Raw genomic sequence first — 19,081 nt, 5'->3', positions numbered from 1 at the left:
TTCTAACTTAGGTGACTAAAGTAACGGCAAGTACCAGCAAGATTTAAAACCTTTTTAGGTATTTGTACCAGGACTAAAGGACAGGTGAGAATTCAGTCTTATTACAGTAATTCCTCCCTATTAGTGAATTTCCCACACAAGAAATTTGAGCATTTTCTGTTTTAACCAATGTTTTCTCACAGTTACCAAGAGAATTTTTGATCTCATAATGCCAGTTGTAAGTACCCGCTATTGAAGATAACCAGAAAAAAGGGAGCTGGGGATTGAGAATAGAAGAGCGGAGGATTAAAGCAGAAGTCAGGTATTGAATAGAGGTGTTTGCAGGGAAGCCTTAAGAAGAAAAAGGTGAAATGTACTTCATTCACTTCTGTGAGGCAGAAGGGAGTGCCAGTGTGTCAAAAACAGAAGATGAAAACAGAGCTGTGACTTCTCAGTCCTAAAGTAAGAAAAATATTGAGCACTCTAATAGAAAGCCATACCCAAAAGAAAAAAAAAAGCCTTTTAGTATGTCTCTAAAGTGTGACAGAGAAAAATTAAAACTCAGACCTCCTTTTGAAACTAAAAAGTGGGAAAACAGCAATCTTAATGCTAACTTAAGATATAAAATAACTTTAATATTGTTGTCACTTAATATTTTGTCTTAGATGTGTATTATGAATATAGAATTATTTTAAAGACTTTTGTGGGTACATTACCAACTTTAGTACCTCAATCTTATTTCTTTCCATGAGATCTTAAGTTCTTCAGTTGGGAATTCACTTGTTATTGAGACAGTAGCTGTAGCTAGGGCTAGACTGCTGTTTATCATAAGTTTGTGAGGGTGAAAATCTTACCTGAATTATTATTTAGTTTACTCTCTTGTATTTCCTTTTAAAATCTTTTTATTACAGAAAATTTTAAACATTCAAAAAAAAGGGAAGTAGGCTGAGTGCGTGGTTCACACTTGTAATCCTAGCAGTTTGGGAGGCGGAGGTGGGTGGATCTCTTGAGGTCAGGAATTTGAGACTAGCCTGGCCAACATGGTGAAACCTAGTCTCTACTAAAAATACAAAAATTAACCAGGCGTCATGGTGCATGTGTATAATCCCAGCTACTCGGGAGACTGAGACAGGAGAATCACTTAAACCCAGGAGGCAGAGATTGCAGCGAGCCAAGATTGTCCCACTGCACTCCAGCCTGGGCGACAGAACGAGACTCCTTCTCAAAAAAAAAAAAAACAAATAGTGTAATGAATCCCTCTTCACCAATCATTCAGCTTTGAATATTATTAATATCAACTCATAATCAATCGTTTTTGCCTATACCCTCCAACTTGATTATTTGGAAGCACACCTCCATCATATCATCTGTAAATTATATCTCAGGTCAGGGCTATGATTTCCCTGATTGCCTCGTTTAACAGTTTGTTTAAATCAGGATCCATATGAGCTGTATATTGCAATCGATTAATAAAATTCTTAATCTGTTTAATTTGTTTATAATCCTCTTTTATCTTTTTTCATCCTTGCAATTTATTCCCTGCAAAAAATAGAAAGAAAACTGATGTCATCTATCCTATAGTTTTCCACAGTTTGGGTTTTGATGGTTGTATACTGTAGTATCTCATGTAATAGTATTCTTCTGTTTCCTGTATTTTTTTGAATTAATAATTAGGACAGAGGTTATGGTCAGATTCAGGTGCCACAGTTAAATGAGCTTTGCCTTTTTTTCTTGAGAACTTTTGCCTTATTACGCCTTTTCTTATTAAAATCAAAAGTTTTTCTGAGTTTATGAATTAGGGAAACACTAATGTTTCATTAGATATTATTCGTTTCAATTAGCATTCAAACTCTGTATAGCTTCCAGGATTAAAATCTTACATTATTATGATTTTGATATTAATTATGCTTCTAAATAATAAAATTATTTTATAATTTATTAACATTTTGTTTTAATAGGTGGGAATTTGAAGAATCTGAAGAAGATCCAGTGACAAGTATTCCATACCAACTTCAAAGGCTTTTTGTTCTGTTACAAACCAGCAAAAAGAGAGCAATTGAAACCACAGATGTTACAAGGAGCTTTGGATGGGATAGTAGTGAGGGTACTAATTCTCTTGTAATGATAAGTGTTCTAATATTCAGACAATTCTAAGAGGCAATAATATTACAAACACATTACACATAACTTAATTACCTTTATCTGAAACCTTTCATTGCAAGTTTGTTGTCCTAGATTTGCTAACACATTTCATAACTCTACAATGAAAAATAACAAACATGACAAATATTGTAGCACCATAAAGTGTATACTATTTGTAGAATGCTGCAATCTCTTTATTTTCTGGTGTATGAATGCCTTTTCGTGACTGTCATATATATTCTTGTGTTCTTTTTTAAATTTGGCATTATTTAAAGTAGACTTTTCAATATTTCTGCCTATTTGCTTTTAAACAACAGATTGTTTCATTACATTAAGTTTATTGCTATTTCTAATTGAATTTTATCTTAAAATAGCTTGGCAGCAGCATGATGTACAAGAACTATGCAGAGTCATGTTTGATGCTTTGGAACAGAAATGGAAGCAAACAGAACAGGTAATTTACATCTCTCAAATCCAGGGGACTGTTTCCTAATAAATCACTCATTACCTTAAATGACTGTTATTCCATTGGAATGTTTTGGAACTTGGGGATTAGTCTCCTGGTTAAAGTACCCAATGGGGAATTGAAAGTACTGAGCTCTCATTAGCCATTAACTGAATTATAAATACCATCATTAAACCACCCTAGACTTCAGTTTTTTCATCTTTAAGGAAATTGGGCTGTATAACCTGGGAGATGTCTTTTAGCTCTGAAAATTATACATTTAAAAGCTGTATATATGTGTTTTGGGGATGATTTTTGAACAGCATTTTCAGATAATTAGGTAAATTATATGTCCTGTAGTCTGTAACACTAGTCATGAAGCATTACTTTTATTTTGACCAATGGAAGTATAGTCTTATGTATTTGACATTTAGGATCCTCATTAATATGACCCTATTCTTATGTAATGGAAAGAGGAGCAGGTTAAGAGTGGAAAGAACATTAGATATTAGGATGAGGAGTAAGGCTGAATGGGATGGGGCTGAGTACATGGGAGGATTTATGCTGGGTATACTAAAAGAAGGTCACAGGGATAAAAGGGGAGGAGTATATAAGGTAGCTAGAAGGGTCTGATATCTGATTGGAACTACTGTGATGGCTTGGACCAGAGTTTTTCAAAATGTAGATTACAATCTATTCACGGCTTATAAAATCAGTTTATTAGACCTACAACAGTATTTTCAAAAAATGGGATAGAATAGAACATAAGAGAACATCACATTAGAGTAAGTATTATTTTACGAAGCTCTTGTTAAAGTTGCATGCACTGGGTTGCAGTGTAAATTACTTTCTTATGGTGATTTACTGTTCAGTATTTGAAAAACACTGGTTTGAACCACTTCAAAAGGCTGGCCTACGTGAAGAAGACAGTCACATATGACTGATGCTGATGAATGAAGAAGGCTTCATTAAATAAGTGGTATTAGTATAGACAGTGATGGTCAATCCAGTTTAAAGGCTTATAAATCCTATTTGTTTGAAGAAATGTAAATTTATGAAAGAGGCAAAATGTAGTACACGTATCCTCATGCCTATTCTTACTTAGGAGATAACGAAAAAGATTTAAGTTCATTTAATGATCTAGTTTCTCTCCATAGTCTTATGGGGCTGTGTTTTAGTAACTATGTAGATGGTACTGGGGGCTGTTTCTTTTTCATAGGTCTGAAGTTACCCTTCTTCCTTGTTACATCCCTTTCTGTGGGTCAACACTTCCGTTAAGATCAGTTGGGGCATTCCTACTGAGTTCCTAAGTTTTGGAACAAGACTCTTTGGTACAAGACTCTTTGGTTGTTACTTAGGGAGTTACCTGCTGCCTTTGAGTCAGAAAAGCCCTAGTTAACTAAGTTTGGGGACTATGTGAGAGATCCATTCTTTTAGGTGAGGATATTTTGAGAGAGATGGATTTTAAGATTTTTTTTTTGAATTTCCATACATTTTTAAAAGATTGTTGTGTAATATTTCTCCATAAAATTGTTCTGTGTATATTACTGAAAGCTAAAAGGTTTGATTTGCATCTTGAGCTAGAGGATATGATTTATACATCAGAATATATTATTGTGAGAAGTGGCGATAGACATATGTAAGTTATAAAAGCTCAACCAATTGTTTAACTGTATAATTATTAACATGCCTAAAGTGATAGGTTAGGATTTACTCTCATCTTAATGTAAAGATAATTTGAGGCTCAATGGTATAATAAATTGGTAACTAATTTCATCAAAACTTACATTAATAGGTTTTCTCATGAGTATTGAAATCGTTAATATTTGCACACTGACTCAAGTTAGTGTTAATCTAATTTTATTGATTTTTTTAGATGATTTTTTTAATTTTTTCTATAAAATTTTAGATAAATTTAAATATTAAATATATAATAATAATTATAGATAAATATTAATGTTTTCTAAGATTTTAGCTGTAAATATCAATATCCTTTTGTAAACCATTCTAAAAAGTGTAGATTGTTACATGTTTTAAAGATTATTTTTAAGGAACACTTAAAAATGTGAATATTTTATTTTTAGGCTGATCTTATAAATGAACTATATCAAGGCAAGCTGAAGGACTACGTGAGATGTCTGGAATGTGGTTATGAGGGTTGGCGAATCGACACATATCTTGATATTCCGTTGGTCATCCGACCTTATGGGTCCAGCCAAGCATTTGCTAGTGTGGTGTGTACCTTTCACCTGACTGCTTGTGTATCCTTACACAGAATACATAATAGCACAGTGGTATAATCTCTTGTAAGGTAAGTATCATCCTAGATACACCTTCTTGGGTTGTTAGTCATTCCTGCATTTAAATTAGCAAGATCTAGAAGATTTTTGACCCTTCAGTGAGTCCTAATAGTGCATGTATTATAAGAGAGAAAGTGAATGCAAATGTACTGCCTCATGGTTCAGTGTTTTATTCTTTTGGAGAGGTGATTAGATGATTTCACTTTTATCTTTTTTTCCACCTCTAAACAGTCTATGTTATAAATGCTGTTATTATGACCATCTTTTGCATTGGAAAGTACTTTTTTGTTTTGGGGGGATTGTTTTGGTCCACACACTTTAAAAATTGGAAAAAGCACCTCTGGTTTTTATGACAAACAGTCTGTATTTTTAAAAGAAGCATCCCTACTCTAAATATTTAGTTTAAAAAGCATACACTGTAGTAGTAGCACAGATAATTTGAAGAATCAAAACTGTAATCACCTTAATTATTCACATACTGAGTATCTAACTGGGGGATTAGCTGAGATTTTCTCATTGTGCTTGTCATCCATTTCTTAATTGCTTTTTAATAATTTTTTAATTGTATTTCATCTGTACGTATGTGTATTTACTTATACGACAGGAAAATCTTGGAAAGACTTAAGTTGATATTTAAAATTAAAGTGCTCAAAAACATTTATTTGAATCTACCATGTGCCAGGGGAAGCTTTCAAAGCTAAACAAGATATCTTTAAGAAGTAGAATTTCATTATGTTTTATGTTTTGGTCTTATTTATGTTGTTATTAAACTGATGGTGGCTTGTAGCTAAAAATCAGTTTTTTAAAAGCTTTTCTATACTTCTAAGATAGTGCTACAAATATGGTTTAGTCCTCTGGCCTCTAGGATGATTGATTCCTTTTGATTTTTTCTCCTACCTTTATGTGGCTATTAGGAAATAACCAGCAATAAATTATGGAATCAGTCAATGGGGATCCAAAGCAAACATCTAAGTAAAAGACTTTTTCTGGGTAGTGTAAGATCAAGTCTCCTTTCCGCTACTGTTTTTCATAGCCAGCTTCCTGAGTATATTTGAAAAATTTTTTAGATGTTTAGTACTACCTTTTTAAATGGCCATCTAGGTGTGTTAAATGAGCTTTGGTTTGGGTGGCTAGTTTTGGTTTTTATTTTTTAAACCTTATTTTACTTTAATTTGGCAGTTCAAAGTAGAAATGATAGACTGAAAAAATCATTGAAAAATAAACATTTGTCTTTCAATGACTGATTTCCACTAATTTTTAAATACTCGCATTTTTCTGACAAAATATACTAGGGAAATATCGGTAGTCCCAAGTGATATGGACTATTTTTTCTACCTTATTTATTAAAGTATTTTTATGAAAAATTTTCCATATATACATTTAGGTTAGTTTTTAACATATTAATTTGAGTATTCAGCGAATATAATTGCTTAGCTAAATCTTTATGTCATTATATATTCACCTGCTGATTTGCCACCACTCTCTTAAGTACATTAATAGACAAAGTAATGGAGTGATTTGGAGGATACTTCTGGGGATGTGAACAGTATCACATTTCTAAATGGAATTCTCCAAAGGTAGTATCCTCCACTGATGATACATAGGTGGTAGTAGTGGTGGTGGTTCAGTGGGAATTGGAAGTTGCAGCTATGAAGCAGTATGTGAGCAGGTCTATAATACACATGCGCTAATAGGGCTTGCGGAAGAGAACTTAAAACTTTCTAGACTTTGCTGGAATCTCTTGAGGGAAATTACAGCAGGTGAAACTACCCAAGATAGGGGTTCTAAGGAGGATACTACCTTCGGAGAACTTTAGTTAGAGGTAAGTGATTTCTCCTTATTTTCCGAATTCAAATCTATAGCCTAACTCTTTTTAGTCCACAAATATCATCATACAGCATCTAAAATTGGTGATATGTCACTGCTTGCCATTTTGTGTTTTGTGAACTGTATATGTTTTAAAAAGAATTGGAATTATGGATTGCAAAAATCTAGTTAAAAGAGGTATCATAAAAATCACTCATTCAGATTATATAAAATTGGCCTGAATTTTAACTGGAATCTTAAAATTATTATTCTACCTTTTTTAGTGGACTGGTATTTTTGTCTTATTTAATGTATTAGATATAGATGTAGGCTGGGCACAGTGGCTCACACCTGTAATCCCAGCACTTTAGATAGCCGAGGCGGGCAGATCACTTGAGGACAGGAGTTCCAGACAAGCCTGACAAACATGGTGAAACCCCATCTCTACTAAAAATTAGCCGGGCATGTCGGTGCATGCCTGTATTCCCAGCTACTCAGGAGGCTGAGGCAGGAGAATTGCTTGAACCTAGGAGGCAGACGCTGCAGGGAGCCAAGATTGCACCACTGCACTCCAGCCTGGGTGACTGAGCAAGACACCGTCTCAAAAAAAAAAAAATAGATGTAGACATATACATTAGCACGTGCGTGTGCACACACACATACACATTGATGGTTATATATTCTGTTTATTGTATGTTTCATTTAGTGTGCCACAATATTATGGGTTTAATTTCAGATAATTGAGAGTGAGGTCTTTTAAAAATTGAAGGGTTTTTCTTTTTTTCCTCTCTCTCTTTTTAAAAATTGATTAAATATTTGTTTTATTTTTTAGAGATGGGGTCTTGCTGTGTTGACCAGGCTGGTCTCAAACTCCTGGTCTCTAGGAATCCTCCCGTCTCAGCCTCTCAAAGTGCTGGGATTTCAGGCATGAGCTACCACACCCAGCCAGGGATTTTCTTTTTTAAACCTTCATCTAAAATGTCCAATTTCTGGAGTTGTTTTATCTTTATGGTCAGATAAATTAACTTGCAAATAATAGGGAGGATTAAAATAGGACTGAAATTAGCACTCATCTAATTTATTATAATATCCACAATCAATTTTTATGGGACTTTTTTAGTATGATAACAGATTATTTTTATAATGAGTGCTGGGAGACTTCTGTCGTTTTAAAAATAAGCTCTGGTAAAGTAGGGAGACCAAAAAAAGCCTTTTTTTATAATATTTTCTTTATTCAATAGATTTTTAGTTATTATAACTGATATTTGTTAGATTTCTGGTCTTCATTTTACTCACCCAAGTAGGGAATCAATATCGAAAGGCTATTCTGCCATTCTGTATATCTCAGATTGAGTTCTGTTGAATACTAGTCTGTAAAAGGATTTAGTAAATATTTTGGGGAAGGTGTCCTTGATTAAACAGATTTGGGAAACTATACCAATAATCCTCTTTGGAAATACCACAGTGCATATTATATTGTAAATGCCCCAGTGATTCCTGTAGTTGAGAAGTATGTTTAAATGTGTTTAACCTAGCATTTTCTTTCTCTGTGGGACATCTGTTAATATCTCAAGAGACATTAGGATTCTGAGGAACATAATATGGGAAGCTCTACATTAGATTAAGGTGATTTAAGAATATCACTACTTTGTTTATATTTGTGTCCTTGGGATGTTGAGAGGGAGTGAGAATACTAAAATATGTGTTACAATTTTCTTTTGTTTTACATATTTTTTATTAATCCTGAAAATATCAGCTGAAGAATTACTTGTAGTAATCCTTAAATAATTTTGTTCTTAATGACTTATTAGACAGTTAGAACCTTCTGTGTTCACTGACTAGATCAAAGTAACTTTGTGATTATTGCCAACCCCATGTGAGAATGTATTAAATAAGGAGATAGTTCTAAGTACATTCTAGTAATACATAGAAATTAGATATATTAACTTTTTGTTTGTTAATTATGAAAGCATAATTTATAAATTAAAGAAAAATGATGTAGCCTCATGTTTGACATTATCTAGGGAAGTGCTTTTTTATTTAACAGTAAAATTTTAGACACTGTCTTTTTATTGGTATATTTTGTCATACAACATTTATTTAGTACCTACTCTATGGCAGACACTGTTCTAGGACATTTTCTTTTAGGATACTTTTATTCTGTTATTCATTATGTACATTTAAATACCTGTTTATTGTGACAAAAAATGTGTTCAAAAGTTTGATCAGGGTTTAGCTGCTTAATTTCATATAGTGCCTTTGGAGAAATAAGATTATATAAAAGACTTGTTCCCTAAGTAAACATAGTTTAATGATTGTTTTAAAGTTTTGAATGGAAAATTGTTAAATTAGTAAGTATTTATGAAATCAAAAGCATTTCAACTGTTTACACAAGTTTATATTATAAGTCCTACCCTGACATAACAGGTGGTTTGGACATTCTTACATGGCTGACTCAGCCACAGAACTCATTTGGGCGAAGGAGTGGTCCAGATTTGTCCAAATATGTAAGCATCAGATAAAGAAAAATCTCTTCCACAGACTCTACCCTCATTTTTCCAGGAATGTGTATGGTTGGACATAGTGGGAACAAGTTTAAAAAGTGGGGACTTCTGCTTTCAGGAAGATGAGGCAATCCCTATTCCTCCCACTAAAACAGCTGAAAACCTTGAGCATTATATATAAAAAAAACTTAAGAAGACTGAAAGGTGGAGAGAAGGCATACACACTAGGGACCTCAGCACCCAAGGAATAGCACAGTGGTGAGTTCCATGGGTTTTCTTTTTGCCTAATATATCCCAGACTTGGAACTGAAGAAGCTGGCAGCCTGGAAACAACAATGGGCACAGACTGAAAAACCCGTTCTTTTTAACTGAAGGACCAGGAAAAAGACAGCCTAGCAAGCCAGAAAACTTTTAGACCATAACTGCTGTGCTCTAACCAAACACCACAGAAAAAAATGGCCTTACATCAACTTGTGCCTGCCAGTGCTGAGTGGGGAGCCTAGATTCTCTGTTCCTTCACCACCTCCCAGGGGTAAGGAGGTGAGCCCCTCCTGCTTGTGTCAGTGTTGGGGTATAGTACTGAGATACTCCTGCCCCTTACAGCCAAGGTTGTATCAGCAGAGGCCTACTGAACAGCCAGAATTCCTTTCCCTACCCAGCACTAACAAGGAACTTCCTCCATTCAGATGTCCACATAGGCCAAGTGGGAAACCTGGACTTCTAATGCCATCTAGCACTAATATGGCAGAGCCCTTTCCCCAGATGGTACAGTGTCAAAGGAAGCATTTAAACTAGAAGGTTTAAATATGGTCCAGAATCTCATAACACCCCAAATGTCCAGGTTTCAATTAAAAAATCACAAATCTCAGTTTGAGTTAAAAAAGAAAACCAGTAGGCGTAAACACTGAAGTGACAAAGATGTCAGGATTATTTGATAAGTATTTTAAAGCAGCCATCATAGAAACACTTCAGTGAGCAATCCTAAGCACACTGAAAACAATGGGAACGTAGAAAATTTTAGAGAATCAATTAGAGATACAAAGAAATGAAATTTTGAGACTGAAAACTGCAATAAGCAAAATTAAAAACCCAGTGGATAGGCTGAACAGCTGAATGAAAGAGACAGTAGATCGAATCTGTGAACTTGAAGATAGAATGATAGGTATTACCCAATCTAAACAGCAGAGAGAGGATAGACTGAAAAAAATATATACCCTCAAGGACTTATGGGACTATAACAAAAGATTTAGCACTGTGTCATGGAATACTGGAAGGAGAGCAAAAGGTATAACACTTGTGTCATTAAAGTCCTGGAAGGAGATTAAAAAGGAAAAAGAAGACAGGTACAAAGAAATAATGGATGAACATGTTCCAAATGTAGCAAAAGGCATAAACCTACAGATCTGAGAAGCTGAGCAAACCCCAAACAAAGTAAGCCAGAAGAAATCAGGAATGGCCATGTTAGTGTCAGATAAAGAAGACTTTAGAACAAAGAAAATTACCAGAGACAGAGAGGGGTATTATATTGTAATAAAAGTGTCAAACAACCAAGAAGACAACAATCCTAAATGTGTATGCAGAAAATAACACAGCTGCCAAAATACATGAAGGAAAAACTGTCAAAACTAAAAGGAGAAAGACAAATCTACAATTACAGTTGCAGACTTCAGTATGCCTCCCTGTCTTACTAACTGATAGGTAGAACAACTAGACAGAAATACCATCAGCCAACAGATCTAATGTACATTGCTAAAGTGCTGCACCCAACAGCAGCAGAATTACACATCCTTTTTTTTTTTTTTTTTTTTTTTTTTTTGAGATGGAGTCTCACTCTGTCGCCTGGGCTGGAGTGCTGTGGCCCGTTCTCAGCTCACTGCAAGCTCCGCCTCCCGGGTTTAGGCCATTCTCCTGCCTCAGCCTCCCGAGTAGCTGGGACCACAGACGCCTGCCACCTTGCCCGGCTAGTTTTTTGTATTTTTTAGTAGAGACGGGGTTTCACCGTGTTAGCCAGGATGGTCTCGATCTCCTGACCTCGTGATCCGCCCGTCTTGGCCTCCCAAAGTGCTGGGATTACAGGCTTGAGCCACCGCGCCCGGCCTACACATCCTTTTCAAGTGTCCATTAAATATATACAAGGATAGACCATATACTCTGGACTATAAGACCTCAAAAAATTTAAAATCATGGAATGTGCGATTTTTTTCAACAACAGTGGAATCAGGTTAGCGGACAGGAAAATCACGAAACACTTGGAAAATAACGCTTCTGAATGATCCATGGGCCAAAGAGGAAATCTCAAGGGAAATTTTAAAAATATTTTGAACTTAATGAAAATTAAAACATAACCAAAATTTTTTGAGGCACAACTAAAGCAATACCGAGAGGGAAACTTACAGTATTAAATGCTTATACTAAGAGACAGGAAAAGGGCCAAATCAGTAATCTAAGCTTCCACCTAACCTGGAAAAAGAAGAGCAGAAGAAACCCAAGGCAAGCAGAAGGAAGGACATAATGAAGAAAAGCAGAGAAATCGGGTAATATTGAAAATGGGAAAACAGTAGAGGAAGTCAACAAAACAAAGGGCTGGCTCTTTGAAAAGACAATCAAATTGACAAATAGCAAGACTGACAGAGAAAAAGGGAAAACAAAAATTTCCAGTATCAGGAGTGAAAAGGATATAACTATAGATCTTGCAGATACCAAAGGGATCACAACAAACAACTCTGCACACATAAATTTGACAACTTAGGTAAAACAAACCAATTCTTTGAAAAGAACTCAATAGGAATTAGATAATTTGAATAGCCCTGTAACTATTAAGGTAATTACGTTTTCAATTGAAAACTTCTTGAAAAGGAAATCTCCGAGTCTGGAATGTTTCACTGGATACTTGTATCAAACATTCGAAGAACAGTGAACACCAGGTCTATACAATTTCTTTTCAAAAAAAAGAAAAAAGAGGAGGAAACCCATAAAGAATAGTCGTGTGACACTATTCTTACCTGATATTAAACCAAGAGAGTTCTTTTAAAAAATCAATATCCCTCATATGTATAGTTGGGAAAGTTCTTTCCAAAATATTAGGAAATGGAATTAAGCAATTTATAAAAAGAGTTATACATTGTGACTAAGTGGGGTTGATTTCCAGGATTCAAGACTAGTCAATATTTTAAAAATCAATGAGTATAATCTTCCATATTAACAGGCAAAAAAAGAAAATTCATATGATCATATCGATTTAGAAAAGGCGCTTAATAAAATTCAAAATTCACTTATAATAACTCAGATGACTAAGAATAGAGGAAAATTTCCTCAACTTGATTGAAAAACATATCTAAAATATCTATAGCTAACATCATACTTCATGATGAGAGACTGCTTTCTTCCTAGGGAATGGCAAGCTTGTCTAGGCAAGGATGTCTGCTCCTGTCACTCCTTTTCAGCGTAGTCCTAGAAGTCCTAGCCAACACAGTAAGGTAACAAGAGGAAATGAAAAGCACTACTAGACAGAGTGAGAATCTGTCTCAAAAAAAAGGAAAAGAAAAACACTACTAAAGGAAGAAATAAAATTGTATTTTTAGGTGACATGATTATCTATGCAGAAAATCCCAAGGCTTCTGCCAAAAAAAAAAAAAGGAAAAAGAAAACCCTGAACCAATACGTGAGTTTAGCAAGGTAGCAGGATAAAAATAAACATAAAAAATAAATTGTATTTCAAGATATTAACAATAAACATGTAGAAAGTGAAGTTTAAAGTACAATACCATTTATAATTTTGCAAAAAGAAAAAAGATGGAAATCCAACAAAAAATATACTGAACCTATGTGTTCAAAACTACGAAACTTTGAAAAGATCTTGTTAAATAAGCTAGGACCAGAAAGACAGATATTACATGTTCTCATTTACATGTGGGAACTAAAAATAAAGCTGATCTCATGAAGGTGGAGAGTAGAGTGAAGGTTACCAGAGGCTGGGAACAGTGTGTTTGAGAGAGATGGGGATGAAGAGAGGTTGGTTAATAGGTACAAACATACAGTTAGATAGAAGCAGTAAGTTCTAGTGTTTGACAGCAGAATAGGGTGACATATCGTGTATTTCAAAATAGCTAGAAGATTTTAAATGTTCCCAATACAAAGAAATGGTAAATGTTCAAGGTGATGGATATCCCAAATACCTTGACTTGATTCTGTGCATGTATCAAGTATCACATGTACTTCATAAATATTTACAATATTATGTGTCAAAAAAAACATTGAAAAGAATATTTAAGTCAATGGAGAAACATACTGTACTTATTAATTGGAAGATTCAACATAGTAAAGATAATTACATAGTCTTAATGCAGTTCCTGTCAAAGTCCAGCAAGATTTTTTGAGGACGTATACAAGCTTATTCCAAAATGTATATGGAAGCCTAAGAAACTAGAATAGCTAAGAGTTTTCAAAACTAAAAATGAAGTTACCAGTCTATGTGATTTGGAATGGAATACTACTTAGCCAAAAAGATGGATTATATGGTTCTTGTAATCAAGACTATGTGATACTGGCAGAGGGGTAGACAAATAGATCAGTGGAATAGAATAGAAAACCCAGAAATAGATCCACACAGATATGCCTGATTATTGACTGAGACACAAAGGCAAGTCGATGGAGGAAAAATGGTGTTTCTAACAAGTGGTGATGGAACAACTGGACATCCATATCACGAAAATGAACCTTGACTTAAATAACTTTATACAAAAATTAACTCAAAATGGGTTATAAATGTAAAATGTAAGACTAATATAACTTTTAGAAAAAACATAGGAGAGAATCTTCCAGATCTGGGCTAAGCAAAGAATTTTTAGATTTTCTATCAAAAGTACAGTCTACAAACGGGACAATTAGCAAACACTGAAATTAAAAATATTTACTCTCTGAAACCCCATATGATAAAGAGAAGCTGTAGACATTTGCAAGCTGTCTGTCTGACAAAGCACTCATATCTAGAATATATAAAGTACTCTCAAAACATCAGTTTAGAAAAATTCATCTAGACAATTGACAAAAGACGTAACGTTTCGTCAAAGAGGATATACAAATATCAAATACAGAAAAGATACTCAACATTGCTGGCTATTAGTGAAATGCAAATTCAAATCATAATGAATATGTTACTCTTTACCTGCCAGATGGCTACAAATAATGATAGCATGGAAAACTGGTGACTATGTGGAGAAACTGTATCACTCATACACTGCTGGTGGGAATGTGAAATGTTATGGGTAGTTTGTTATAAAATGACACATGCAGTTACCATAAACTCTAGCAGTTGAACTCTTGGTCATTTATCCCAGAAAAATTATGTTTACATGAAAACCTGTGCACAAATATTTATTCCATCTTTGTTTTTAATATTCAAAACTGGAATCAGCCCATATCTTCTTCAATAAGTGAATGGTTTAACAAACTGTGGTTCATACAAACCATGAAATAGTACTCAGAAATAAAAAGAAACAAACTATTAATAAACACAAAAACTTGAAAGAATATCCAGGGAATTATTCTGAGTGAAAAAAAGCCAGTCCCAAAAGGTTATTATATACTTTATGATTTTGATATGACAACATTTTAGAACTGTGGGACAGATTAACCATTACCAGGTCTTATGGATTTGGTGGGAGCAAGGAGAGGAGAAGCAGGTGGTTGTGGCTACAAGTTACCCTTGCATAGGAACTGTTCAGTCTCTTGACAGGCATTGGATACATGAACCTCTACAGGTGATAGAATTGTATGGAACTTGATAGACACATATACACAGGCAAATGAGTGCACTAAAACTGGGAAAATCTGAATTAGATAGGTGTGTGAATATCAGTATCATGGTTATGATATGCTATAGTTTTACAAAATGTTTCCAGTACACTGGGAGAAGTGTACAAGAAGTCTCTTTATATTATTTCTTACGATTGCACATGAATTTATAATTGTCTCAAAAGTTTCAATGAAAAAAAAAGACAGTTTAGGTAAAAGAATATAGCCCTTTTCCTAGTTAAAAAATAGTAATATTAAAGTATATATTCTGGGAAAGACAGTTGAATATATTTTTAAGGCAAACATCATGTTCCTGTATATCAGTAGCACCAAAATTGCTTAGTACATCAAAATCAGGAAATAATTCTCAGTGGTGGATCTACTTTCTTTTTTTTCATATAGAAATTGAAGTGTGGTGTTTTAACACTCATTTCTCTATTCAAAATTAAATAGATTTTAATTGATGAATAATTCATATATACATATAAATGATTAAAAAAGGATTTGTAGGCAATACCATTCCTTGCATATACCTTTCGATTGCACTGTGCCTAGATTATCTGCATTAACTCTAAAATTGGGATAACTCGTATTTTTTTTTTGGTTGGAGAACTAAGGATGTAAGAATTCTTTATGTTCTATCCTGAATTCTGAAAATTATAGTGTAAAAGAATGTGCAGGCTGGGCGTGATGGCTCATGCCTGTAATCCTAGCACATTGGGAGGTCAAGGCAGAGGATTGTCTGAGCCCAGGAGTTTGAGACCAGCCTGGGCAATGTGGTGAGATCCTGTCTCAAATTAAATAAATAGATGTGCAGAATTACATTTTGCATGATATATGGGGAGCAGTAAGATCTAGAATATGAAACTGTTGTCACTCTGGAATTATCAACATGGTACTCTGACTGAATTAAATACTCTGAAATGAGCAAAACAGAACCTGGTATCCAAAAACTTAGGCAAAGAAATAGATTTAAAAAACAAAAACAATGCTGGAAGAAATGAAGTGGGAGTTCATCAAATTCAGGAAAGAAACAGAAGAAAAAGACAAAAATATCTTAGACATGAAGAATAAATTGCAAAATGCTCAAGAGAAAATAGAAAGAATGAAAATCTAATGAATGACACTGAATGGAAATGAAATTTTTGTAAAAGTAAACAGGATCTCAGAAAAAAAAATACTGAAAGAGAAGACCAGCAAAGGATGTCCAACGTAATTGGAGTCTGTGAAGAAGAAAAATAAAACAGTGCAACAGAACTAATAGATAAACTATAATTCAGAGAAACTTTCTGGGAATAAGGGAAATGTTAAGCCTACCTTTTGAAGGACCTGGAATGATAAACTCTGAGATGTATTTTAGTAAACTATTAAAGATGAATTAAGGCCAGTCGCAGTGGCTCCCTGTAATTCCAGCACTTTGAGAGGCTGAGGCAGGAGGATCCCTTGAACCCAGGTGTTTGAGACCAGTTTGGGCAACATGTTGAGACGACGTATCTACAAAAAAAACAGTGACCAGTTGTGGTGGCATGTTCCTGTGGCCCTAACCATTCAGGAGGCTGAGGTAAGAGAATTGCTTGAGTCAGGGAGTTCAAAGCTGCAGTGAGCCAGCACACCGCTGCACTCCAGCCTGGGTGACATAGCAAGACCTCATCTGAAAAAAAAGACGAATTGGGCTGGTATCAAATTTCAGAAGGACAACATGCAAATCCTGCCAACAGAGTAGCAATTTCCAGAAATTCAAGAAAGTACTAGCCAGGGGTTTGATAGCCAGGCAAGTTTTTCTTAATTATGACAGCTATAAAAAGACAACTTTGAATATTCAGGAACTCATTGGATATTATATCCATGAGCCATTGAGGAGTTCATTAGAGGATGAGCTCAACCCAATCAAGAGATTACTGGGGCAGCTTCAGCAAAAGAATTGTGAGCACTTACTATATTAAATTAAGGCCTAAATACAAGGGTGGGAACATGGGTAGCAGAATAGTATGAAATGTTACATGTTAGACAAAGTACAAATAATACCACTTTTCAGAAGGGAGAGTGAAAGGGAAAGCAGAATAAGATCACAGACTATTGTGTGGGTGGGGAATAAAGGCGACCATTTAAAACTGGCAGACACTGAAAGCTTAAGAAAGTAAACAGGGTGGGGGTGGGTGGGGAAAAAAGGGGTCCAAGGACACTAACAAAACTGTAAGTGCAAAAGTAATGTAGAATAAAATTACAAACCTTGCTAAATACCAAAAGAAAATTTAAGAAACAGCAAAGGAACACAATAAATATTACCTAATTACACACAGTAATTACACAGTAGTGACTGAGATAGACCCAAGCGTGTCAGTCATATCAAATATCAGTGGGTTTAAATAGCCTATTAAAAAGATTTTCAAGTTGGTTCAGAAAACAAACATTAAAATTTGGTTTTGGCAGGAATCTAAGTGGATGTTAAAATCAAGGGTGGAAGATTTGATAAGGCTCAGGATTTTTACATGGTCTCCAAGTATCTCCTTACAGATTGCTTATTAGCCATGAGGGTAAAAATAATAACTGTATAGTAGAGAGACTGGACGATACCTTGACCAGATAATTAAAGCTAATATCGCTAAAGAGAAAGAGGTACATCATGGCCTGTGGACTGTGCTACCCTTAGAAGGGCACATCTTTGCTAATATCATAGTAGCCTAGCAAGGAATGTATAAAATAAATCTAATAATGAAGAACATCAGACAAACCCAAATTGCAGAACATTTTATACAATAAGTGGCCTCTGTTCTTCAAAAAATATCAGTGTTATGAAAGAAAGGCAAACTCTGGAACACCTCCAGATTAAAGAAATCTCAAAAGACCAAACAAAATCTGTGGCCTTGGGATAGACTGTGTACTAGATGGAGAGAAATACATTATTAAGGTAATTGACAGAATTGGAATATGGATGATGAAAGTACTTTATCAGTATTAAAATTTCCAGAGTTTGATTACTGTTTAAGAATATCTTTATTCTTAAAAAGATATATCGAAGTTAAGAGGCAAAGCATAAGGTGTAATCCTACTCTCAAATGGCTAAAACAAAGATAATAATGTTGGGTTGGGCGAGATAAAAGCAAAGTTGGCAAAAATGTTTAAAAGTTGATGAATATGAGTAAAGTATTTGACAGTTCTCTGTTCTTCAAACTTTTTTTCCAAGTTTTAAATTTTTTAAAAAGATCTCTAGGTATTAACTATAAGCCAGAGACCAATATACACACACCAAAGTAGAATTTGAGTTACATAATTGTCTCACTCTCCCTCTCCCCCCATCCTTTTTTGAATGTTGAGTTTTTACCAGTTCGAATTACCACTATTTGGAAAGCCTGACATTTAGTATCAGTCAGTGTTAAGCTATAGATGTAATTTCTTTTAAAGCTTGTTTTTCTGTTGTATTTTTATAGAACTTGCCTTTTTTCCCCTAAAATATGCCTGAGAGAAACAAACAACAACAAAAAAAACATTTTCTAAATGTGTCCTTTGACCACCAATAAAATGCACGGTCATGTGGAAAAAAACCCAGCTGTTTGGTTTCTTCCCCACTTGTTTCCTTGTGTTCTGAGAACAAAATAGGGGATCAGATGGGTTTAGACACCTTTGAATATCTATGTCTTTTCTTATTTTTATCTTGTTCCACAGTGAACTCTATCAAACAATATGTGGACAGTAGTTTTCTAAGCTTTGCCAGCTATTTTGCAACTACGACCATTAAGCTCCTTTATCTTTTGAGGAACAGCTTGTCCTATATCAAAAGGAAAATACTTGAAGATACTTTGTCCTAATGATTCCATTTCTTTTAGTTTATGTGTAATATTTTCAGTAGTTCTGCTTAGCCCATGTGTGAAGAAAAGAGAGAACACATCAGATGAAATTTGAGATTATGCATCCAATCTTATATGCTACATTAACTAGTTTTTAATTGTGAAAAACCAATTATTAAAATAAAAATTAACTTTATGCCACTGATTCTTTAACAATATTTATATGAAGTTTCTTACTTCTGTTGTAATGCTGTATGGAGAAAAGAGAACCACATGGTTCTACCAAATTAACAATCCAGGAGCCTCATTATACATTTCCAAATGGAG

At 34.5% G+C, this 19,081-nt stretch overlaps 1 protein-coding gene across 3 annotated transcripts in view; it reads left to right on the top strand.

Moving 5' to 3' along the window:
• The window catches only part of USP47 (ubiquitin specific peptidase 47), a 118,868-nt gene that overhangs the window by 60,214 nt on the left and 39,573 nt on the right, over window positions 1-19,081 (top strand). For all 3 annotated transcript variants that reach the window (XM_011954280.1, XM_011954279.1, XM_011954278.1), the window contains 3 exons: window positions 1,938-2,083; window positions 2,496-2,575; window positions 4,651-4,800. In XM_011954280.1, coding sequence (XP_011809670.1) covers window positions 1,938-2,083; window positions 2,496-2,575; window positions 4,651-4,800 — 376 coding nt within the window. The remainder of the gene's footprint in view (window positions 1-1,937; window positions 2,084-2,495; window positions 2,576-4,650; window positions 4,801-19,081) is intronic.

Source organism: Colobus angolensis, unplaced genomic scaffold, assembly GCF_000951035.1.
Source record: "Colobus angolensis palliatus isolate OR3802 unplaced genomic scaffold, Cang.pa_1.0 Scaffold380, whole genome shotgun sequence".
In the NCBI taxonomy this organism is placed as follows: Eukaryota; Metazoa; Chordata; class Mammalia; order Primates; family Cercopithecidae; genus Colobus; species Colobus angolensis.
This window is presented reverse-complemented; position numbering and strand designations above follow the sequence as displayed.